General features: G+C 37.3%; 1 protein-coding gene across 4 annotated transcripts in view; it reads left to right on the top strand.

Moving 5' to 3' along the window:
• LOC127446798 (interleukin-1 receptor accessory protein-like 1-A) overlaps window positions 1-26,224 on the top strand; it is a 146,890-nt gene that overhangs the window by 84,802 nt on the left and 35,864 nt on the right. For 2 of the 4 annotated variants that reach the window (XM_051708018.1, XM_051708016.1), the window contains exons 4-7: window positions 4,515-4,701; window positions 5,802-5,955; window positions 15,848-15,919; window positions 18,129-18,203. In XM_051708018.1, the coding sequence (XP_051563978.1) occupies window positions 4,515-4,701; window positions 5,802-5,955; window positions 15,848-15,919; window positions 18,129-18,203 (488 nt within the window). The remainder of the gene's footprint in view (window positions 1-4,514; window positions 4,702-5,801; window positions 5,956-15,847; window positions 15,920-18,128; window positions 18,204-26,224) is intronic. The other 2 variants (XM_051708020.1, XM_051708019.1) reach the window with 1 other exon arrangement.

Below are 26,224 nucleotides of genomic sequence, written 5' to 3'. Positions count from 1 at the left end.
TCTGACCACAACTGACCTTGCCGTTGTGCACATGATCCAAAAGACAGAGGTGAGACGCAACAAGTATTTAAAATTTCCTCAGCAGACGTCCTTCAACTATTCAGTTACGTGTTGTGTTATGAATACTTGAACAGACAGATAAAGACTGTAGCTTGACAACTCCTGATACCAAGATTGTTCCAAAAAGTAGGCAAGTAGTTTATAGTTTCCTTCTTTTGGCCAAATCAAATGGGGCTGTTCTCACAGGATGTGTTCTTTCATCCATCTGCACTATTATTTAGTTGTTGGTCTATCTTGGCGTTGGATGTACACCTTTGACCACTGCAATACATCTTGGTGCTTTTTCAGTATCTTGCACCATGAGCACCATATTTTTAAGACATTGTGTCAATATAAAAATGCATCTTGAGGCCCCTGCATTTCTAATTCCAGAATGCATAGTGCCAAGCTTAGTGAATATATCACCTAAGATGGTATACAAGTCAAGAGAAATATCAATTAATAGTAAAATTATTCTGTATTTAATATAATAACAAAAGGTATTGATTACAAACTGTCCAGTCTAATTAATAAAGTACTATTTCACTCAAAATTGTGTGTACTGTGTGTTTTAATGCTTGTTAGACTATGTGTCATTAGCTTAGCAACATGCTAACACCAGTCTCAATTGTTGGTTGAGTCTCCTCCTGTGCATTTCACTTGTAGGGTTGCCACCCGTCCCGTAAAATACGGGATCTTCCCGTATTTTAAGATAAAATTATGTGTTCCGTATCGAATCAATATGGGACATGATTTGTCCCGTATTTAAGCTGGTCAGATGGCGTCACAGTGAAATCGTTATAGATCGCAAATTTAACATTTATATAAGTTGGAAAATGTGCCTATGGCTGGTAAAGGACTGTCCGAAAAGTCCACAAATGTTGCTAAAACTGTGGATTTTTTTCTATATAAATGTTCAATAAGATCAAACAATGTATGAATACAATCACTGAGTCATAATGACAAGTACAGGTGAAGGAAGAAAAAATAAATACGTATAAACCAACCAAAATGTATACATAAATAAGATAAAGGAGACAAATAATCAAAAAGATAAAATTAAATATATTTTTAACATATAAAATATGTTTAGTTTTTTTTGTTATTGTTTTTCTAAGTCAGGGGTCAGGAAAGTTCTAATTTAAGCATATAAGAAAGGGTATACAATTTTTTAGCATTTATTGCTAAAACTGTGGAGGATATGGTTAGGTGCCCTCATTTAAATGCCCCTTATTTTAAAACTTCAAAAGTGTCAACCCTATTCACATGTGGAATGCTATTTGTTTGACAAGCAGAGATACTGCCTATGTAGAATGTTTCAAATTAGTCACTTATGAGAATCCATTTCAGTTAGGATGTTGCCTTATAAGTTTGCTGAGCTGCCTTTGTAGACAAAAGACAGCAAGGCAGCTCACTAGGTTTTGGAACAAATAAGAACTGTTGTGTTATTGTTCTGTTTCCTCTGCTGAGACTGGCTTTGAGCTGATTAAACCATAAACAACAGTTTTCAATGAAATTCTTCATGGGAGAATGGATATTTTTGTATTCTTTTTAGGTTTTAAAACATTTGCTTTACAGCTAATTGGGCAGAGAAAGAGAGCTTATAGTTCATTTTTGTGAACTTATTTTATGGATTTTACAAAAGCCAAGTGCAGTGCAGGTTGCTGCCCCAAGCACTCTGTAACCACGGTAACCCAGTAGGAGGTGTGAGGTCATTACATTGAAAAGGTCAAATTTCAACAAATCTTATCAGCAGCTATTAAACTCAAAGCTCTTGGACAAAGCTAACTCAAATTCAAAATTCAATGGAGACACATTCATCAGTGTAGAGGTGTGTATTTACATGCAACACTTCAATGTTAAAGTGTGTTATGGTGGGCGTGCATGTGACAGACTTTAATAGTTCACCTAAAAATGTAAATTCTCTTATCATTTACTCATCCTCATGCCATCCCAGATGTGTATGACTTTCATTCTTCTGCAGAACACAAAGATTTTTAGAAGAATCTCTCAGCTCTGTTGGTCCTTTCAATTCAAGTGAATGGTGACCAGACCTTTGAAACCCCAAAAAGGATATAAAGGCAGCATAACCGTGATCTATCACTATAGATAAATAAAAAATCTCCACCTTTGACCAGCCCCAACCAGTAAGTGGCAGAATGTGAAAATGAAAGTCACTTCCACACCAGAAGGTGAATGTGAGAGTGAAAGTGGAGATTTATAGTAAATAATGACTTAAATATTGATCTGTATCTCACCCACACCTATCATATTACTTCTGAAGACATGGATTTAACCACTGGAATCATATGGATTACTTTTATGATGCCTTTATGTCATTTTTGGACCTTCAAAGTTCTGGTCACCATTCACTTGCATTGTGAACACCAACAGAGCTTAGATAAAAAAAATTAAAAAATTGTAATCTTCAAAGCACCATACACACAGAGAACACAATTAAAGGTATAGTTCAACCAAAATTGAAAATTTGGTAATTATTTACTCACCTTAATGTTGCTCCAAAACCCGGATGACTTTCTATCTTCCATGAAACACAAAAGGTGAAAGGTAAATAGTCTTCTCAGGATTTTTTGCCATGTAGTGATTTTTGACTCTTCTGTCAAACTCGAAAAAATACACACACAAAAAAAACATCATATAAACAGTAAAAGTAATCGATATGACTCATGCACTATATTCCAAATCTTCTGAAGCTATACGAATACTCTGTGAAATAAACCAAATGTATTAAAGTTGTTATTTACTCTCAAATCAAATTATTATTGAAGCACTGAAATCAAATATGATGGCTATATCAATAACATCAAACCTTATTGGTTCTCATCGCATCTCGTGACTAAACATTTTGTCGCAAGAGCCAATGAGGTTTGATGTTACTGACGTAGCCACCATATTTTAATTTTAGCACTTTGTTATTTAAAAAAATATACATAAATACAAATTTTTAGGGTTCACATAAGAAAGAAAGTCATATTCTCGTTTTTGGGTGAACTACTCCTTTAAATGGGTCATAAAATGAGAAATCAAATTTTCCTTAATCTTTTGAAATAATCATTCAATGTACTGAAAACGTATTATACCTTTAAGAACTCAAAACTTTCTCCTTGGTCCAGAAAGACCACCAAAAAACTCTTGGCGAACTTCTGCAACTTTCTGACATAAGACAGATGAATAAATGAGCACATGACCTCCTAAATTCTAAATCCTTCATGACCTACAGACAGACAGGATGTATTTTTGGTGTTCAGAAACTTGGCCCGCCCAGTCACATTGAGGTAGTAAAGGTTAGAAGTGTGATGATACTATTATTCCTAACACTAGAAGAACTAAAGATATGAGTAAAATGAGGGAAAGTCAGGCAAACAATGTGTTGTTCCTGAGTGTGTAGTCACTCTCATATATCCTTCAGAAGGATCCTAATGTTAGGAAAGAGTGCCTGAAATTTATTTTTAACAAGGCCCTTATTATTTCAGTCTGATCCTAACAGTTTGTGCAGCAAATTTCAGCTCAGATTGTTTTGTGAACCTATCACAATGTAATGCAGGCTTTGCATAGAGGCTGTTAATGATGGTTGGGCAGAACCAAGTAGCAAGCCCGCAACATGTAAATGCAGCTTAGTGTGTTTGCATATATGTCTCAAAGGCAGTGCAGTAAAAAACAGCCCTCAGACAGAGGTTGGAAAATGATCATGAAAACTTAATTATGTTTTTGGTGCAAGGGGCCTGGGTAGCTCAGCGAGTAAAGACACTGACTACCACCCCTGGAGTCGCGAGTTCGAATCCAGGGCGTGCTGAGTGACTCCAGCCAGGTCTCCTAAGCAACCAAATTGGCCCGGTTGCTATGGAGGGTAGAGTCACATGGGGTAACCTCCTCGTGGTCGCTATAATGTGGTTTGCTCTCAGTGGAGCGCGTGGTGAGTTGTGTGTGGATGCTGCGGAGAATAGCGTGAAGCCTCCACATGCGCTATGTCTCCACAGTAACATGCTCGACAAGCTACATGATAAGATGCGCGGACTGACGGTCTCAGACACGGAGGCAACTGAGATTCGTCCTCCACCACCCAGATTGAGGCGAGTCACTATGCCACCATGAGGACTTAGAGCACATTGGAAATTGGGCATTCCAAATTGGGGAGAAAAAGAGGAGAATTTTTTTTTTTTATGTTTTTGGTGCAAAAGGCATTGACACCAAATGATATCATAAGAACCCTTTAAAACCTTTGAGAAAACAATTTCTATAAATTTTCTATTTGTATACCATCAAAAGAAAAGCAAATAATTTTTAGCCCCACATGATTTTACTTCTATTTCACATGTTTTATTTTTGTATAATTGGTTAAGTTTATAAACTCTATACGATTATAACAAATGTGTGATCAGTGATATCACTGGGTGAGAATGTGTTAATCTAATTGCAGATAGCACAGTATATGTTATGTACTCCCTCTTTTACAGGAATTCCACGTTTTGTATGAAGGTGTCAATGACTTTGTTGGTTGCTGATAATGACACAGCAGGCTGTTATAACTCAAAACTGCGCTACAGTGAGAAAGCAGAACTGGGCAAGAGTAAAGACATCACCTGTCCTGATATCCAGGATTATATTCAGCCTGGAGAAAAGCCGCAGATAACGTGGTACAAGGTACAGTGTAAGATCTTGTTTGTTTTCATTATAAAAATAGGTAGCTGACATGCAATACTTTTGGAAAGTTGAAATATCCTGCAGTGTAACATGCATAACATTTTGCTCATTTGTTTATTCATACATTTAAAAACTCCAGCCTGATCTCATGAAAATCATGTGACCGTGGCAACATTGCAAAACAAAATTACGTGCTTCATTGCACGTTTTGCTGCAGTTTCCCATGGAAATGCCCAGCGAGGGGCGCCTAAACAAGTAAAATGGTGTCGTAATCAGATGAGGTTTTTTAATGATAGATGAAGGTTTTAATAAGTAAAACATACCTCCTAAACCTAAAACATAAACCTAAACTTAACCAAGTGTCTTAAAAGCAAATGATAGGTGAACAAAACAGACAAACCCTTACCCTTAACCAACACCTAAACCTAACCGATAGTGTCCTAAAAGGAAATGCGCCATGAAAAACACATTTTCTGAAGTAACAACGGCATTTTGTGTCACTTCTTTGACACTTTTATCTCATGTGTCAGCTTATGTGCCTGGCTGGGTTTGAGCCTGTCTTTCAAGTTTAAAGTCCAGCACTCTATCAGTTGATGTGTACAAGTGTAAAAATGTATTCTTTTTCAAATGATGCATTAGAGTAAAAGTGTTTCGATATTAAAACATAGCAGTGTGTGAGTAACAGAGCAAAAAAAGATGTTTATAATGTCATAATCAGCCATTGTACTCGTGATTTGTGTGCAAGTGAATAAAACGCACAGTTGTTGTAGCACCTCTAGTGTTAATTTCACCAGGCGAAATAGAATGCGGCACATAAAACTCAGTTTGCACATGTGTAACTATAATAAATTTAATTCTATGAGACTAGGTTGCAAAAAATGTATTGGAAAAACTTGTAGAAACGGTGACCATTTACGGGACCCAAGATATTTTCCCCTATACATTTATGAAAAATTCTAACCTAAAGTCCTGATTTTGATTAAAATGCAAAAAATAGGCCATGGACAGGTTATGCATCAACTACCCCAATACACAAACATGTTTGAGATGGTGACTGTGTCCAATAAGGTGCAGCTTCATCTCTATATTATTTCTCTCAGGAGTGTAATGTGCAGCAGTGGAGGAGCAGTGTACTACAGACTGCAGACACACTCTCCATACAGGAAGTGAGGGAGGATGACATTGGCAACTACACCTGTGAACTTGTTTTCGGAGGGTTCCAGGTGCGGAGGACGACCGACATGAGCGTGACAGGTAATACTGTATGACATCTCACGTGTTTTAAAACTGAACTGTGTAACTTTTTCGATGATTTAAATACTTTCTCTTTACCCAGCTTAATATGCAGAGACAACTATAAGTAATCCATATGAACACTGATTTCCTCAAAACTGTAAACATGTTTCTGTGGTGCTATATAAATTGCTGTGTTTGTTTTAAGGGGTAGTTCACCTAAAAATTAAGATTCTCTCATTTAATCATCATCATGCCATCCCAGATGTGTATGACTTCCTTTCTTCTGCTGAACACAAACAAAGATTTTTACAAGAATATTTCAGCTCTGTAGTTCCCTACAATGCAAGTGAATGGTGGCCAGAACTTTGAAGGTCCAAAAAGCACGTAAAGGCAGCATAAAATTAATCCATACAACGCCAGTGGTTACATCCATATCTTCAAATGTGATAAGTGTGGGTGAGAAACAGATCAATATTTTAGTCCTTTTTATGATGAATTCTCCTGCCTGCCCAGTAGGTGGCCATACGCACAAAGAATGCAAATGCTAAAAACAAAAGTAGAATGTGAAAGTGGAGATTTATAGTACAAAAGGACTTAAATATTGATCTGTTTCTCACCCACACCTATCATATCGTGGATTTAACCACTGGAGTCATATTGATTACTTCTATGCTGCCTTTATGTGCTTTTTGGACCTTCAAAGTTCTGGCCACCATTAATTTGCATTGCATGGACCTACAGAACAGAGACATTTTTCTAAAAATATTTGTGTTCAGCAGAAGAAAGAAAGTCACACACATCTGGGATGGCATGTGGGAGAGTAAATGATGAGAGAATTTTCATTTGTGGGTGAACTATCCCTTTAAGTGGCTTGCTCAATGTTTGAAAGCAAGGTTTATATTTGCAATTCTGTTTGGTGGTGCTAGTGTCGCAGAAATTAAAAACTCCAGCTTTAACAGTGTGTGTCTGTGTGAACACCTCCTGAGATGGTCTCAGTTCTTTTTGCTGTAGAAGGCTTTTCCATTTGGAGTGTTCACACAATGCACTACTATACCAGAAATGGAGACATAAAATGTGTGTTTCATGTCGTAATTTGTCCGCAGTGTTTATGCTACGGACATGAATAAAACCATGTGGCTTATTGAGGACTGGTGTACTATTTTGACTTTGGCCAAAAAGCAACTGCATAACAACATGCTAAAAACCACCCAAAACACTTACCTGAGGGTTGTGCATGAACAAGCACCACTCATATTTTCTTTACAAAATGTCAAAATCTACTTATTTTTTCATTTGGGTCTGGTGGCAAAGAAATTATACACTGCGAAAAAGGTGTCTCATAAGGATAATTTTTAGTTTTAAATGCAGTGATAAAATCCTACATTATCCACAGCTCATGTGTGTTATGAGCACGTGCACTACCCACTCCACACATTTGACCTCTATGACTGCTTCTCACTCACATACACAATCAAAGATAGAGAGAGATAGAGAATGACATTTAAACAGACACAAAACTAATCCAGCAATGGAAAGGTCATTTTCGTCAATATTTTTTATATTTAAACATCTCTGTCCGCGATTAAACAGATATGTATTGGCCCCTTGTGAGTTTGGTCCCTTTTGCCTCTATGGTAGGTCAATAATACGGCATGTGAAAATAGATCAGACATTATTCGTTCTTTTCCTAAACCCTCATTCTGTTGAAACCTATTAAAAGACGCCGGGCTTCTCTCCTGTACTCATTTAAAGCCTATACTGCATTACGCTCTCAGGTATGATTTCATGGATGGAACTTATAGTCCAGGACTGCAAATGATTCTTGCAGATGATGAGTTTGATTTAAAGGAATAGTTCACCCAAAAATGAAAATTCTGTCATAATTTACTTAACCGTCATTCTAAACCCTTTTTACATTCTCCTACATAGTCCTAACTTTCTTCCATAGAATACAGAAGGTGAATTTTTTTAAGAATATCATGAATAATATATAGATTTTCAGGTAATAATTATTTAATTTTGGCCTGTTCCTCACACAAAAGTCATTTGAACCCCTTTTATAACACTTTTATATTTTGGAGCTTAGCAGCAACAGTCCTCATTTACTTTCATTATATCGAGAAGAGTGCTGTAGTTGGATATTCTTCAAAAATACACATTCACAGATGAAAGACAGTCAAATGAGGATGAGTAAATAATGACACATTTTTCATTTTGTGGTAAACTGTTCCTTAAACCTGCATACTGAAGCCATAGATTTGATGTTAAGAGACTTACAGCTGTTACAGCACAATCATAGCAGTATAGCTCAATTTGTTTTGAGCTGGTTATAGCAGTATGTCTCTATAATTGCTACAGAAATCTGCCTCGATGGTACATCTCTGCACGAGTTATCTGGTGAGCTGCTTTTGCGCCTGAGGGAGGAAGTTAGCGGAAGAACATGGAATCATTTTCTTGTTTTTGAGTGCTTACAGACAGTCTATTACTGCAGACATGGTTTTCGACAACAAAGATTGGAGCAGTGGGTTTTTTTTTTTTTTTTTTTTGTGCGTTTGCGTGCCTGAAAATTTGAAGCGTGAAACTGACCTAAAAACACATGGTGGATGATGTGAATCAGAACTATTGTACTTCCTCTCTCTAGACAGAGGGCCGAAAATGGATGGATACACAGTTAATTATGCACAATTATGCGAATTGAATCTTATTGTAAAGTGTTACCATGTAATTTGTCAGGTTGATTTAGTCTTGATTTAGACTTGAATAAAACCAGTTGATTTAGATGTTACCAAATGAAGGAAATTTTTTTGGTTATCTGACAAATAATTTTTTTAAGTGATAGTAGCAGGGCACATTTTATTTACTTACTTGATTAACTTGTACTATACATTTTTAACATAACATCCATTCCCATAAATGTTTGAATTCTAGCAGGTGAGGAGAGTCATGTGCAGACAGATAGCAGCAGAAGTGGGATGGGGCGGTCAGTGGGCTGGGAGGAATTTATAGCATAGGACGCAGTTGGATAAAGCAACCTGCTAAAACACAAATCATTTTCAATGAGAGGGGTGGGTCAGAACTAAGAGCTGGCATGATCTCATAAAACTGCCATACATTTTTCTCCCTTTAAATCTTTGTATATTTGTGTTCCAGGTTTGAATATTAGATATCAGTAATATATGCTGATTATGATATCAATGGGTCAGACAAATGGTTCAGGCAGCTTTTGTCATTGAATAGTTGCCTTTTGAAGCAGTACAGTGTCCCATTATATATCTACAGGCCACAGGCACACCATGCTCTTGTAGATTTAGATGTCTTGCCCACAGGCCTGACCTGTCTGGTGCCCTCCCTTTCACCCAGTGATTCATCATGCTTTGCCTATAGTCAGAAAAATAGATATAATGCTATACAATGACACAGCAGAAAAAGCTAAACAGCTGTTTTTTTAATAAGAGAAAGTGCAAAAGAGAAGAATATGTGATATTTATAGAATACAGTATTTATTCATTATTACTTTGGGCCTTTGCTTTGAGTCTTTTTGAATGTCTTGTTAACGACAGGCCATGTTAGTGGTATCATGTTTAAATAGAATGACCTTTTCCAACAATGAAATGTCCTTTAAACTACTATAATTTCCCACAGGAAAGAAATCACAAATGAGATTGCATTAATATCTCAATTATTCATTCCTCCTAGACAGAAATAATAAAAAGACCCCAGTTATCTTACATGTGCCTTCTCTAGAGTTTCATGAGATTTCATCAATGTTAAAACTGTGCTCAAATTTGCAGAAATACCAAAGTCTGCAATTCAAATAAAAAAAAATGTTATGTGAACTCAACAAATTCTTTCAAGACCAAACACTATTGTACAAAGTTGATACTTAAATGAACATTCCGGGTTCAATACAAGTTAAGCTCAGTCGACAACATTTGTGGCATTAAGTCTGACTCGTCCCTCCTTTTCTTTAAAATTTTTTATTTTTTTTGGTTCCAATGAGGCACTTACAATGGAAGTGAATGGGCCAATCCATAAACATTAAAATACTCACTGTTTCAAAAGTATAGCCACAAGAGGTAAACAATAGGTATGCGTGTTAACATGATTTTAATGTGATAAAGTCGCTTACTAACATTTTCTGTGGAAAGTTTTAGCCAATTTTATAACTTTGTTGCCATGATGATGTAATGTCAACAAACCCTAAAACGACTGTAAAAATGATGATATAAACAACTTTACAGCTCAAATAATACATTAGTTTTAACAGAGAATTAATGTAAGTGCTTTTATAAAATTATAATCTTCACATTTCTGCCTTAAATCCCTTAAACTGTGGTGCATTTTTGGGCTGCCGCCCACAATTTTTCACACTCAAATTTAAAAGCTCACAATTCACACATACTGTGGACTAAATGCAAAAAATTGGTCTAATTTTTTTTTCAGAAATCCCCCCAAATAAAAAAGACTCCAATTATTCATAAATAATATTGTATGTGTTTATAATCTTATGATAAACAGAAGGTTTTTTATCTTTTTTTCCCTCCTAACTTTGTAAACATGTAATTCTGGTTCTTTTCACTCTTATTATTTCATTCCACTAGATCGCAGCAAGCACAAGAACATTTTTTTCTCTATCACCTTCCATCACAATATACAGATCTGAAATATAGTTGGCGCTCTAACGCATTTTAGCCATCAAAGATGTGCTCATCCAAGTAATTTTCAGTTCATGCACCACCCTCATTATTTCATCTAATATCTCGGTCTCTGAGTGGACTAGAAGCTGAATCTAAAGGCCATTAGAGAGCTGAGATGATATATAATATACTTTTCTGATGATTTGTTTAGCATGCTTTTCCTGCTGGATGGCTTTTTTTTTTTTTTTTTTTTTTTTTTTTGGGGCATCTCAGTTATAACATTAGATTATTCAGCCAAGCAAGCTCACAGACAAGAAAAAATTGCTAATTTTTTAGAAAACTGCTTAAGGTAATAGCAGATATAAAGTTTTTAGCTATTTGGGGCTTACAGCAGCAGTGATCGGCACATAAAAGAGACATTTGTATTTGATGACTTACAGAAATCATATTGCAAATTGTCATTCTTTTGAAAATCTTTCAAACTGTGGTATTAGGGCAACAAAAGAAACTGTACATTCATGAGAATGAGAGCATTCATTTAATATATGATTTGTCCATTTAGGTGGTATGTGAAGGACTTTTATATTTTATATAACTATTTCTACCCCATTACCTATAGGGGGCACTAATATTCAACACAAATTTTTTGAGGCCTTATTATGTTATTTTATGTAATATAAACGCAAATGTGAAAGTTCAGATTCTAAGCTTTCAAATGAAACCTCATTTGACCGACTTATGTATACAGAAACTTTAACATTTTAAGCATAAACTTTTTCCCCAATATAGCACCTCACTTTGGACCCGCCGGTGAAGTTTAAGGGGTTCCCTCCAAAAATTGGCCACATTTACTTCCATTGTAAGTGACTCACTGTAATCTCGATTTTTGCATTTTCTAAGAAAAGGAGGGACGAGTATAAATAATTTTTTGTGGTAATCAACATTATGCCACAAATGCTGTTAATTGAGCTTAACTTGTTTTGAACTTGGAATATTCCTTTAAAGGTGAGATGTCTAATTTCTTTTCCTCTAGCGACACCAAACAGAATTGCTAAAATAGTGACAGATTTCCCAGACACTCCCCCCATCTCCTATTGGTCAGACAACCCGATAGTCCCGCCCCAAACTCATGCCATTATTTAAGCCAGTATTTCTATGTTGGGCTGGTTGGAATTCTCAAACAGTGCTATGTTTTGAGAGAGCCATGGTGTTTAAAAACAGAGAAATCCACAGAAAAGTGGCTTACTTAAAGCTTTCTCTGCATATTAAGTGCTAGGAGAAAGTATTTTAAAGGTAAATTACATATTTGACCTTCAGATTAAACAACTGAGGACTCCATTAAGTCTCCAGAGCAATAAAAGAGCAACCACTGAACAATAAAAAATGTCCTTGAATACTGACGGGTTCCAAAAGTTCATCTGTAAGGAATCTAGGAACCAGATACAGTTTTATGTTAGCATGGTTGGTTGAAGTAGTGCTTGCTAGAAAAAATGTCCAAAAGTAGCTTCCGGGTTCCTATTGCTATTTTAGTAGAGACAATGTGGTTTCCATGGACACTTGCATGGTGTCCATGCCAACGGCAGGTTTGGAGCACTGCAAGCGTGTAAGCTCGCATGCCTGTGAGGGACTTGTAGCAGAGTGTTCAAGGGGACAGTGGCAACCTTTCTTTACCTCTCCCACCTGTACCCACTTGTGCACTTCCCTTGGAATCTCCATGGCAGCGGGAGTGCAGTTGTTCACATTCCATCCAGTCACCCATAGATGACAGAGAGGATTGTGGGTACTCTAGACTGGTAGGGAACCAGTGCTGAGTGGCAGGGTAGGTATTAAGTGGTTACAAGATGATATGCGGGTAAGAGAGTGTTTTGTTTGTGTTTATCCATTGATCTCCATGTTGATTGGTGCCTCAGTAGCCTTTAAATCCCCCGCTGCTGCACTGGGGCTGTGATCGCACATACTTTACACATGCTCCTAACACCCTGCAGCTGTCAAGTCTAATCAGGACAAGACAAGTGTGTGTGTGTTTTGTGTGTGTGTGCACATGTACCCCTAATCAGTAGAGAGTTATGTAATCATATTTAATTAAGGCTTAATTACAGATGCCGCTAAGTGAGAGTGCGACAACTTAAATGGATAATTCACCCAAAAAGGGACATTCTGTCATCATGTACTCTTATGTTGTTCCTATCCCATATGACTTTCTTTTCTCAGTGAAACTCAAAAGGAGATGTTAAGCATTGTATTTGAGGAATGTTAGCCTCAGTTAGCATTCACTTTCATTGCATTTTTTTTACCATATTATTAAAGCGAATGGTGACTGAGGCTAACAGGGCCTCAAATGAAAGAAACTCAAATGGGTTTGGAATGACATAAGGGTCATATTTGGGTGAACTATCCCTTTAACTCTCTTAGAGTCAACCCCTTAACACACACACATGTCAGGAACACATATTCCACCTTTTTTAAATTCCACCCTACTAGTTCTTTCCCTCAGCGCCTCATTTTATCTCACTGTATTTCTCAAGGACATCTGAACAGGAATAATGCACAGCATGGAAATCTTTGTCATAACTGAAAATAGAGTCAGATATTCTAAAAGCTCTTCTTAAAGTGGATCGTATCTAGCTCAGTGTGCTGCTGCAGTGATCGCAGTGAATACATTCTCATGTCCTCCCAAGCATCAAATCTGCCCTAGTTTCGCCAGCGAACCGTGCTCTTGGGCTAATGCTAGGCCATTGCTAGTAGCTTTCACAGGCTAAAGATCACTCAGGGTTTATCTTGTAGTTTATGCTAAAGCTAAGTAAAACTATTAGGTGTGTGTTACAGACATCTGTGTGTGAGGTTCTTACATTTGTGGAGTTGTTGGGTGTTAAAGGTGTGTGCTTTTCATTAGTTGTACCCTGGGTTTGGTTTTATCTGTAATGGAAAAATAATGTTACAGCAGTCAGGGGGGCACATTAATTATTTACCCTGCACTGCACACTGGCTACAAAAGAGTTATGCAATACGAACTTTGACAGGTAGAGATAAAGAAATGTTAAGTGTGTGCGAACATCAGAGAGAAAATAGGTCTTACATTTGCAAGTGTGCGTGTTATAATGGCCCCCCCAAAAGTACTTGGGCACTTAAAAATTATGAAAATATTTGCTTAACAAAATATCAAATCAAGTGATATCTTTAAGCAAATTATGTTAGACTTTTCTCAGAACTAACTTTATGTCTTTTAACCCAACTGCTCCCAAGGTCATTTTCAGGCAGTGGTTTTCAATCCTGGTCCTTGCATTCCTCAGCATTGCAAAGTTTAGCTGCTTCCCTTATCTAACACACCTAGTTAATTTCATTGATCACTCTACTAATAAGCTAAAGAGTTTAATCAGTTGTGTTAGATAAAGGAGACATTCAGAATGTGCAGCGCTGGGGTATACCAGAAGAACTAGGATTGAGAACCAATGAGCCATTTATATGCACAATCTTACATAAATAATGCATAACCCTTCTGTTATGTTTAAAAATTATGACAACTGTGATATTCGGGTCAAAAATGGCCCGTATAGAGAACAATAGATTTTCAGTAGATTTACAGCACACATATCTATTAATTATGAACATGAAAATTGGCATAGGCTAACCTTCATGTTTTAACACTGAATACAGGCTTATATAGTAGCATTTTAACTGGAAAGAGCGCCACCTATATGTCAGTTGTGGTACTACACATGTACAGTAGATATACAGTAAATCCTTAGCTTTACTGTAAGGATTAACAGTACTTAAAATAAGCTGATATGTATATTACTTAGAAACTATATTAGGTTTGAAAGAAAAACAGAATCATGATTAATATTCTGCAACATTACAACCAGGAATATTGCAAAAAAGAACATATATTATTGTACAGTAAATACATTGTCAGCATTGTCAAATCAACATTGTGTAATTGAACAACTACAAATAACTGTGTGTGTGTGTGTGTGTGTGTGTGTGTGTGTGTGTGTGTGTGTGTGTACACTGCACACAGATTTGGCAATATGTGTAGGTGTGAGTTTAATATCTGCAAATGTTAACCCAATAAAGCTGTGCGTATCATATTTCATACATGATTTTCTAAAGCCTCTATATAATCAGCATGATAAATACTTTATAGGTACATACGTTGTATGCAATGTACAAGATGTCAACTGCCTCCTGGTGAAAGTTTCTGTGCATCTGGAAGTAGAAACCTTGTAATATCATTTCTAAAACGTTTGCCTTCATATTTTTATGCACATATCTTTTGTGATGAAAACTTTGCTGATTTTGATAAAGTAAAAGTAACGATAATGTTTATTATGTTTTTAAAATGAGAGAGAGAGGACATTCTTCACTCACGAGAAGCTTCACAGTTGCACTGAAAACTAGCATTATTTACCCCCAGGTCAGATTTGACCCAAACATAAAAGGTGGAGACAAAAGTTTGACATTCCAAAAATATAAACAAATATTACAAAAACCTAAACACGGTTTTCATTTATTGGGGTAACATCATAAATGGTTTAAGCATAAACCAACTGACACATCTAGATTTTTTCCCATTACTCACAATTTGCGTTGCATGTAAACACCATTACCAGAGTTCTTACAGGTTTATCCAATGTGCACATGTTGTGCACATCCCTGTTTACATTTTAATGTCAAAAACAGATAATAACCTGATTATTTCAAGCCTCATTTAAACACGTTTTTCTTGTGTTGTCAGATTATTTTAATAAGCTGGTAGTTTTTTGTTTATCAGCATATTGCTGTGCATGTAAACATGTCATGTAAACAAGTCAGTCACCCTAAAATTCACACAGATACTCTAACTAGCAGAGTGACTGCATTCCATTCAACATAAAAAGTTTGAATTTCTAACTTCTTACTTTGAAAAGTGTAAAAAAAAGAACACCTCTTGAAGTTGGACTTCCAACTTGGAAACTTGAATGGAAAGCCATAGCTACCATTTCGGCAGCATCGAGGGAGATGTACAAATCTTCACTTTTAAGCAAATAAAATGCATCACTAAGCCAAACTTACTACTTTACATGATAATACAACCTGTTTACATGCAGAGACCGGTGTGTACAACACGGAAAATGATCCTCTCTGTTAATGCTGTAATCGTTCAACTGCAAAATAAACGCTAACACTGCATAACATTGTTTATCATCTGCAATATGATTGCCAAACAAACACCTGCAAAGCTAATGGTAGTGTTTCCATTCTGTTTATTTATGCGCCATCTTCTGAGCATCAAGCAATGAATCTTCTTCATGGTCAGCAGTCGGAGAGACAAAGTAGGAATTGGATGGTACACAGCCTGATCACAGGTGTAGTTCAATACATTAACTATGGGCATGTTAGACAACTAGAAAGTGTCTAAATACCTTTCGTCTTAATTTTGAACAGTGTAAACATTTTTAACTCTTTGAAAATGTCTTTTAGTAAAATGTTTTAATTTAAAAGTGTATCTTTATTAAAAACTAAATTCCACTTGGTTTGATATTTTGTAATAGAATGCAATGACATTCATGTATTTATAAGTGTGGCTTAATTGTGCAAATACATTTTTAGCCACTGTTATTAAATGCGGGTGTGTACGGGAGAGTTTGAGGGTGTGTGCTTATGTGTGTGTGCCCATGTGTAAATGGATCTCTGTGTGTGTGTGTGTGTTGAAGAGAAAGAGTTGTGAACCTCAGAGGGAGCTTGTGCTATCGCACTTCTCCTACACGCAGTCTGTCAGTATATCAGTCATAAACTCTATGAACTCATCTCACAAACAGAAAACTACTCTACACGTGTGTGTGTGTGTGTGTGTGTGTGTGTGTGGGTTTAGGTGGTTTACAAGGAAAAAATTTTAGGTTACAAACTGGTAATTACAAGGGTATTATGCTATACATGTGGTTTTTGAGGACCTTTCTAGTGTCTCCATAATTCAATTCGCTTAAAAAACATACTAAATGATGTTTTATTGAAAATGTAAAAATGCAGAAATGGGTAGGGTTAGGGCATAGAATCTATAGTTCATACAGTATAAAAATCATTATATCTATGGAGGGTCCTCATAAGGATAGCTGCACCAACGTGTGTGTGTGTGTGTGTGTGTGTGTGTGTGTATGAAAGCATGGAAACATGGAGCATGGAGGAATTTAAAAGTAGACTGATTCTTGTCGTCAACCCCCCCTGCTGAGTTAAACCAGTCTCCCCACCACGCTGGCCCGAGCTCTTTATTTCTCTCCTCTTCTACATCACGCCATCTCCCCATCACACTGATCCCTCTCTACTGAGCCAACTCACATTTCCACTCTCTCTCTCTTTTCATCTTCCTCTGAATCTCTCTCTCAGCCTTTCTCTCTTTTTTTCTTTTACACATAGAGATGGTAGCATCTTTATATTGAGGATGTTTGTCACTGTTGTGGGTTTGAGTCATGGCGATAAAACATTGCTCACTGCCTGGATTAACTATGTAATTGTTCTTCCATACAGCAAGCAAGTCATATAGTGACTCATCCTCTCTCTTTTTCTTTTTGTCTCTTTCCCTTGTTCTCTCCATCTCCGCATATCTTCAAGCTGTGTTTAAAGCATGTTGTGATAGTTACAGACTTGACAGGCTCATTAAAAACCCTCACATTCTCAAAAAACATCTCATCGCTTAAAACAATCATAAACAAAGCAAATAAGCATCGCTGCAAGCTTGAAACCATCGCGTTTGCGTGTATGAGTGCATCCGTTTCCCTTACAACTTTGTTGGGGAAATGCATGGTGCAGGTCAGCAGCGTGATGTGTATATTCCGGAAGACTAATTCATTAATTTGCTGTTTGCTATCCGTCAGTCACCCGGAATAATCCATCGGGAGGGGCCAGTGCGCTTTCCTTTGCCGAGTGAAAATTGGATTTTGGATGAGCGATCGCGCGGCTTAAACTTCCACCAGCTTGCTGTCTATTAAGCGCACCCCCCACATCACGCACACACTCGAAGCTCAGAGCCAGTCTAGAGACACAACAAATACATATACACAAATATACATACTCAAGGTTTAAAAGTTACATAAAGCCCAATACATATGCACATGGTGCCTGTTGTATTACCTAAAGCAATCTTGTGCTTGAGAAAAGCCAACTGAACAATAACAGTCAGCATAATCACCAGAGAGAGAGAGAAATACACACCTCTGTGACTCGAAGGAAATGAGCTGGAATGTGGAGCATCATGGCCACATGGGGAGAGGAGGATCTGGAGAGAGGGATGAGGGCAGGATTGATGGATAGAAAAAAAGAGTCAAGAGGAGAGCAAAAAAAGAGTGGAAACGAGAGCTCTCGGGAGACCGAGACCATTCTCGCTGAGATGTTGATGGCGGGATGCTGGAGTTTACTCATCCAATCATGAACGTGTGGGAAGACAGAGAGAGAGAGAGTGCCTCATCAGAGGTGCTTGGCTTCACTTAATATTGATAGTGAAAATAATGCTGTGTGTGTGTGTGTGTGTATGTGTGTCTGTGTGTGTGTGTGTGTGTGTGTCTGTGTCTGTGTGTGTTTCAGCTCCTGTGACTGAAGAGCCCCCCAGGATTCTGTTCCCCCCTGAAAACAAGCTCCTCATAATGGACATGCAGCTCGGTAAGAACAGCTTTTGTGTGTATGAGTGTGAGGGTACTGTATGTATGGAATGGTATACTACTTACTATTTATGAAGTAGTATGCACTATTGGGAATTTTTTTTTTTTTTTTAAGTATTGCAACATTTGACCTCACAATACTGTTGATGTTGATATTCTCATGCCAAGAATCAGTATTATTTGTTACATTTTTCTCTCAAATATTTTGGGAAAAGAGATTTACCACCATACAGAGCAAGTCTGAAAGCAAAACATACTGTAGCATAAGGTCAGCGCCAATGTTGGGTCTGTGTGTCAAGTTACTCAAAATAAGTAATCCACTATAAATTACTAAACAGATTACTAATTACTTCATTTAAAATGTAATCACGTAATGAATTATTTTACTTTTAAGTTACTTTCTAAATCACTTTTCCTAGAAAAGTTTCTTAGTTTACACTCAAATTCAAAATGTCTATTTCCTCATTATTCATTGTCGTTCACCCTTCAGCTTTCACAGAAATGCTAATGCTAATAATATAAAATTTATATTTTAAATGTATTATATGTATTACTTTAGTGCCTTACTTTTATAAAAATGCACTACTTTTTTACTAAAATGTAATTAGTTTACAGTAACTAATTACTTTGTAATCGAATACACCCAACACTGGTCAGCGTACTCTTAATTGTTTCTATTCGACCAGCTGAGAATATAATTGCACAAAGCAATGATGTCCAGTGCAGATGAAAGAGAAATAAGTGAGTAAAATATAGCAATACTGTATATCAAATTTTTGAATAACTATACTCTAAACATAAATAATTGTAATATAATCAGTTTGTGACCCAGATATTAGGCATGCTTCATACACAATCTTACACCAATTATGCTTAATAAGCCAAAAACCTGTAAGGTCATGTAAACACCTTAAACTGGTTTATTTTATCAAGGTAACGTTATACTGTAATTGATTTTTAAAAACTGTTCAGCACACCTCTATTTTTGCCCATTACTCAGAATTCACGTTGCATTTAAACACCTTTATGCACGTTCTTACTGGCTTATCCAATGTGCGCGATGATGTGTGAATGACTGTTAATGATTTTGAATAGTTTACATTTTAAATAGTTAGAGATAATTGAGAGTATGTTGACCTAATACTACAGCATGTTTTGCCTTTTTAGAATAATCTGATGATTTCAAGTCTCACGTAAACGTGGTTTTCTTATGTTGTCGAATTTTTTGAATATGCTGATATTTGATAGTTATCAGCATATTAGTGTGCATGTAAACACACTCATTGACATAATATTGTATCAGCATAAACACCACAATCTGCTAGACTCATTAATTGATGTTACTGCCAATAAACTTGTATTAAACATGCAAAATAACAAAATATTTCTGAGATTAAAGCTAGACTCTACTCATTGAATTAATCATTTAGGGTCAAGCTCACGTTTTTCAGTGGAAATTCAAAGTACATTTTAAGAGCCGAGGTGGTAGGATCGGTGGACTAATGCTGCATAGTCCCTGCAAAGTATGCCAGATTATGGTTGTCTTCTGCATACTCCAGAACCTAGCACTTGAATTGCCCCATACAAAGTAGGTCAATTCTCCCATACAAATTGCGATCAGCACAAATATTGTGGGTGTGTTTGGTCCATTACCTGATTTGCATAATTCCTTTAGTGAGTCAGGTGGTAAAACAATGCATGCAAATAAACATTTCCATTAGCTGATGCAATTTATTCGTTTTTCTCGATTCATGAATTTCCCTCTCAACATAGTGAGGTCATGTGACAACAGTGTAGCAGTTCAAAAATGTTTATCATTGTATATGGCATTCTGTTTCACATACTGTTTAAAAACATTAGTAGGCAGTATGCGATAGATACTGTGCAGTATGCATTAAACAGTACATTACTGTTCCATTCCCAATATGACTGTTTTAAGTAATTGTGTTCATGTGTAAACATGATTAAAAATGAGGGATGTTGTAGAAATCAGTTATTGACTGCTCAAACACACAGAGAAAAACACAAATATACACACATAAACACGTTTCAACAAATGAGGGATTATTTTATGTAATTCAGCAGACATCAAACTGTTACGAAAAGAAACTCATCAAGAATGCTTAAACTCACGCCACACACTGTTATACGCAAGCTGAGCAGCAGCAGTAGGCCAATTTGTGTGTGTGTGTGTGTGTGTGTGTGCGCGCACATACCGACTGAGAAAGGAGTTCCCCTGCTAGACAGATAGCTGCTATAGTCAGCATTATGATGCTATGTTGTTTGCGCCCTGAATGGAAGTCGTTCTCATAAATGCAAATCCTCTATGCTAATTATCTGCTGTTGTCTCCCAACAATAGCGGCTCCATATGGTGCCGAAACATTTACTGGGCCCTCTGTTGGATTTCAGTGTATGTGTGTATGTATGTGTGTTGAACTGAGCTCCGTGCATGCACTTGCCTTTATATATGAAACAGACAGAGATATGCTTTTTCACGCATGTGCACTGGTCTGTTAGCTTGTGCATTGAACTGAACCATGTGTGTGTGTTTATGTGGTGTATGGAGACGCGTCTGTTTGTTTGGCGGAGACTCTGGATCCAGGCATGTTGGAAACAGGAGCAGATTGGGGCATATTGTGATGGCTCTGACCATGTTCTGCCTTCAGAATGAGCAGAGAGAGAGAGCAGAACACCGCTCAGCGATTGGAGACACACACTGACCACATGATTAGTCATTTGAGGATTAGACGATGATGTGTGTGTGTGTTGCAGGCAGGCAGCTGAACTAGTAATAATAGAAAGCGGTGGAGTTGAGCTCTGCAGATTTAGGTACTGTATTGTATGTTGCTCTTGAAACTGTTGCACTTTGTCCTTGCTCTTTGCTCTCTCTCTATATATATTACATTTTAATTCAATTTAGGGTGCTTTTAGGCATGACAAAAAACTGTATATTTGTATTTCCAAATATTGCATTATGAGAAATTGTGCAAATAAAAAAATAAAGTAACAATTGTGCAAGTAAACAAGTGATATTGCAAAGTAAAATAAGATAATAATAATAGTGTAGAATCAATGAAGAAAGTAGCAATGGAGGAGTTTATCAAAATGTAATACATTAATTTAAATTCAAGAAACATGAATCAAATAGATAATTAAGAAGGATACGCTAAAGATGAAAAACAAGACTAAATATGCCAGTAATTGTTATTTTGAACATTAAAGGTGTCATATCATGAGGAATCAGATTTGTATAGATCTTTTGAGATAAAGGAGTTCATTGTATTATTAAAACATTGTAACAGTCCCTTTCATAATTCAGAATTTCAGGTTGATGAAAATTATGTGACTGTGGTGACCTTTTTGCAAAATGACAGGTTAATTACATGTATTACAGCAGTTCCGTGGTGAAATGTCCACTGTGTGGCACTAGAAGTGAGTTAAGTGATCTCCCAAATAGATGAGGTTTTTTAAGTTAATGCTCTATCACGTTTCAAATCAACAAAACCTAGCACCCTACCCTTAAACTAAACTTAATCAGTAGTGTCATAAAAGCAAACGTGAGATGAAAAACTCAACTGCTGAAGCAAATGTGTTATTTTGTGGTGCTTCTATGACACTTTCGGCTCACATGTTCACTTCAGGACTCTGACTACCTTGGCCCTTCGCGTTGCAAGTTCAACACTTTCAGTTAATGTTAGTGCAACTTGATTGTGCCCGAATAAGCTAATGAACCGCTAATCTGCCATTTTACTTATGTTTTGTGTCAAGGTGAATAAAAGTGTTTTATTTCACCAGGAAACTGACGTTATATGTACAACTAGCCATGCAAAAATTATTGTAAAAAAGTTTAGGTATAGCAACATGATTCAATGATTCAACAAGGGGCCTCGGGTATAAATGTTGCGTACACACAAAAGTGTTGCGTACAGCGCCTCTCAGGCTCACGATAGGATTTAAAAAGAGTAAACTTGATGTGAAAATGAGTGCACCACCACGCAAGCTCGTGTACGCACTGTTTTGCTGTGTTTGATAAATTACCGACGCCACTGGCAAAAGAGTGCAAGAACAAGTGATATTCCACATCTGTAATAACAGTAGCTGCGTCCCAATTTGCCTACTTATACCATGCCCTTAAAGTGTGTACTCTTTTTATGATGGAAAAGTGTCTACTTTTTAGTGACTAGTAGCAAATAATTGTGCAAGTATTGGGACATGAAAACAAAGACTCCTCAGTTGCATTGTTACATGCATCCTGTCACCATACACCGACCTCAATCATCATGTTACAGATATCGTCATTAAATGTTTACTAAGATTCATTCATTATTCTTCATTGCATTTCGTTTACGATACCCTAGAATGCTTCCAACCATATTGGAGAAGAAACAACGCGTAGTTGAAGATCTGTCGCGGAGTGTTTCTTGTGGAGATCCTCTGATGTTTTGATGTAATGATGCATGTAGTAAGGTAGTTAATGCAAATCAAACTTACCTCTTTTCCTATCATTATCTCTATTCAGTGTGTGATGTTCACAATGTGTTACAGATTAAATATAACACAGATGAGAGAGGTCACATGACGCCATGCAAGGAGCAGACGTGTGAGCGACGAGCTCTGCGTACTTTGCTGAATTTTCGATTATTTTCATATTATAATCTGGTGAAATTTGATACACCCAGTTACACATTTGCCCTTTGTTGCAAAACATGGCAAAGAAGTCAAAATCCTCGGACTCTGGAGACATTAAAAGACACTTACGTGTTCGGGATGAAAGCCCCGGCAGGCCTACAGACCGGGGACTCGATTTGGATGGCGCGGCGGGAGAAGGAATCCAGTGTCAGTTGTCCAACATGTCGGTGATGTTGACGAAGATTCTTGCTGAATTGGAGGATCTCGCTGTAATACGTCGATCGATCACAGCGATGGAAATAAAATTCTCCGGGTTAGGTACAAGAGTGACTGATGTTGAAAAATGAATCGATTTTTTGGAGTCTTCGGAGAGGGAATTAACCGCTAATCCGCCCGCGACCAAAGTTGATCTGGAACATCTCCTTGAAAAGCTTGAAGATCTTGGGAATAGAAGCCGCAGGAATAACGTTCGAATTGTTGGAATTCCTGAGCATGAGGAGGGCAGAGATATGGTGAAATTCCTAGACAAGTTTTTCTCGAGTCTGCTCGACATAACAGGCCACAAGCTGGAAATCGAGCGTGTTCACAGAGTGCCGGCTCGGAGATCTGCTGAAGGAGATAGGCCCCGATCGATTCTGGCCAGATTTCTGAGATCATCCGATAAAGATCTTGTGTTGCGCCAGGCGAGGAGCAAAGGGAAGCTTTCTTGGAAGAACCATAACATTTTCTTGTTCCCGGACTTTGCGAGTGCGACAAGTGAGAAACGCAATCGGTTCAAGGAATGTAAGAAACTCAGAAAAAGGATTTCTTACATCAGAAAAAGATCTCGTTTGCTCTAATGTTTCCTGCCAAACTGAGAATAGAAACGAAGGTCGGTCGCAAAGTATTTAAATGTCCAAATCTGGCAATATCTTTTATAGAATCAATGTCTGAGTAAACCATTGGATGTTTCTCATGTGAGTGGGCTTTTGCGTTGGCTCCGCCGAGCGGCTGGAGCTTGTTTTGTGAATAACACTTTTCCTTAAAGAAACTTTTGCATTGATGAAAGGTTACTTTTGCATTGAAGTTCCTGGACAGATTGAGAGTAGACACTATGGATGACCGCAAAATATCTACATGCTGCTCACACAAAGGATGTCTTTTATGAAGTTGACGGATTATGTAAATCATGGTATATACTTTTATGCGGCCTCCGAGTGAATTGACTTGATCATCCGGGGAACTGGGATGCCGGTTTTGTTTCTTTTTGTATTGGTTCCACCTAGCGGCTGGAGCTTGTGCTATTGAATAACAGTCCTTTGGAACAGCTGTGGATTAATCTGTTCGTTCTTCGTACTTATTCCTCCTGCTGGCTGTAGTTTGTTTTGTTGAGTTTTTTTTTTTTTTTTTACGAGACTTTGGAATGATTATGTCATCCGCTGAACTCATAACAGCCGGCTCACTGAACATTCGTTTGTCTGTCCGAGGAATCTGAACGGTTTTATATCAGCTGAAATTTGTTTTGTGGAAGATCACACCTTTGAGACTGTTCTGTAAATGAATCTACATGTTCTTTGTGTTCATTCTTCCAATTGACTGGGTTTATTTTACAATGAATTTTCTGTTATGTAATTTTGCCTCACAAATTTGTGAGGCAAAATTGAGCAATCCGATGGCAAAGTTGTCGTGTGGACTCGTGTGCGTACATGGACCTTTTGAGTTTAGAGGGATTGTCGCCGGTTGGTGCTGTCGTGCACTGGGTTAATGCGCACGTTTTTCTTTTTTCTGTTTGTTTTGTTTGGGGGGGGATGTTCGGGGGTTGATTATTTCACTAATGGGGAATGTGGTCTGTATAATTTTGTTTTTGACACACAATTTATTTTGTCTACTATATCAAAATGTCAAAAATTAATATGAGTGTACTATCTCTCTCCACATGGAATGTAAATGGGTTGGGGCACCCCATAAAAAGAAGGAAGGTTATTTCTTTTCTTAAACGTAAGAAATATGATATAGTGTTTCTTCAAGAAACACATCTCTCCCCGCAGGAAGCTGAAAAATTTGGGAAGATATGGGGTGGACATGTTTTCTTTAGTACTGGCTTAAGTAAGAGCAAGGGAGTCATTGTATTGGTAAATAAACATTTACAATTCAAATGTCTCAAACAGATTAAAGATAAATTAGGAAGAGTCATTATTGTTTTAGCTGAAATTCAAGGGCAAAGGTTGATTTTGGCTAATATTTATGCACCTAACGCTGATGATCAGGGCTTTTTTATAGATCTTGAAGGGATGTTGCAAGCCGCTGGCACCTCTCATGATATAATATTGGGAGGAGACTTTAATCTTTTGATGGACTCAGTCCTTGATCACAGTGAAGCAAAAGTGTGCAAGCCCCCTAGAGCAACACTGACGCTTCACAGGATGTGTAAAAATCCTGGTCTTACAGATATTTGGAGACTTTTGAACCCATCTGGTAGGGACTATACATTTTTTTCATCAGTCCATAAGATTTATTCTAGAATAGATTTTTTTTTATATCCAAATCCCTCATTTCATCTGTTGTTGATTGCTCAATTGGAAATATCTTAGTCTCAGATCATGCTCTGGTGAATTTAGAGGTGATGCCACATATAGAGAAAAATAAATCTTATAGTTGGCGCCTTAATGTTTCCCTTTTGCAAAATCCTGATTTCCAACAAATGTTAAAGACTGAAATCAGTGTTTATATGGAGTCCTCAGTATCCTCTGTGGGCGTGGCTTGGGAGGCACTTAAGGCAGTTCTTAGGGGTCGGATCATACAGTATGCCTCATTCATCAAAAAATCCAAAGCACAAGGACTTGTGGAGTCGGAAGGAAATATTAAAAGTGCTGAGGCAGAGCTGAAGCACCGTATGTCATCTGATGGCCTCAGAGAATTGACCGGATTGAAATATAGATATAATACTATTTTGTCACAGAAAGTGGAGTTTTGGTTATTCAGGGCAAGACAGTCATACTTTGAGTCGGGTGATAAAGCAGGAAAACTTTTGGCTAGATATATAAAGCAGAGAGAGTCTTTTTCTATCATTCCCTCAGTGAAATCTGCTTGTGGTGAAATATTTACCTCGGCTATTGATATTAATAATGCCTTTAAAGAGTTCTATCTTGATCTCTATGGTTCCACGTCTTCATCCACTGATGAAGATATTAGGAACTTTGTGGAACCATTAGATCTCCCTAAACTGACGACTGAGCAAAAAAATTCTCTTGATTCTGAGATAACCTTGGAGGAGCTTGTTGAGGTAATTAAAGCCTTGCCTACAGGCAAGGCTCCGGGGCCTGACGGCTTTGCCACTGAGTTTTTCAAATCTTATGCTACAGAACTGGCTCCAGTTTTGTTAGAAGTTTATACTGATTTATTAAAGAATGGAA

The sequence above is a fragment of the Myxocyprinus asiaticus genome, chromosome 10 (assembly GCF_019703515.2).
Source record: "Myxocyprinus asiaticus isolate MX2 ecotype Aquarium Trade chromosome 10, UBuf_Myxa_2, whole genome shotgun sequence".
Classification (NCBI taxonomy): domain Eukaryota; kingdom Metazoa; phylum Chordata; class Actinopteri; order Cypriniformes; family Catostomidae; genus Myxocyprinus; species Myxocyprinus asiaticus.
Note: the sequence above shows the minus strand (reverse complement) of the source record. Positions and strands in the feature narration are given on the sequence as shown.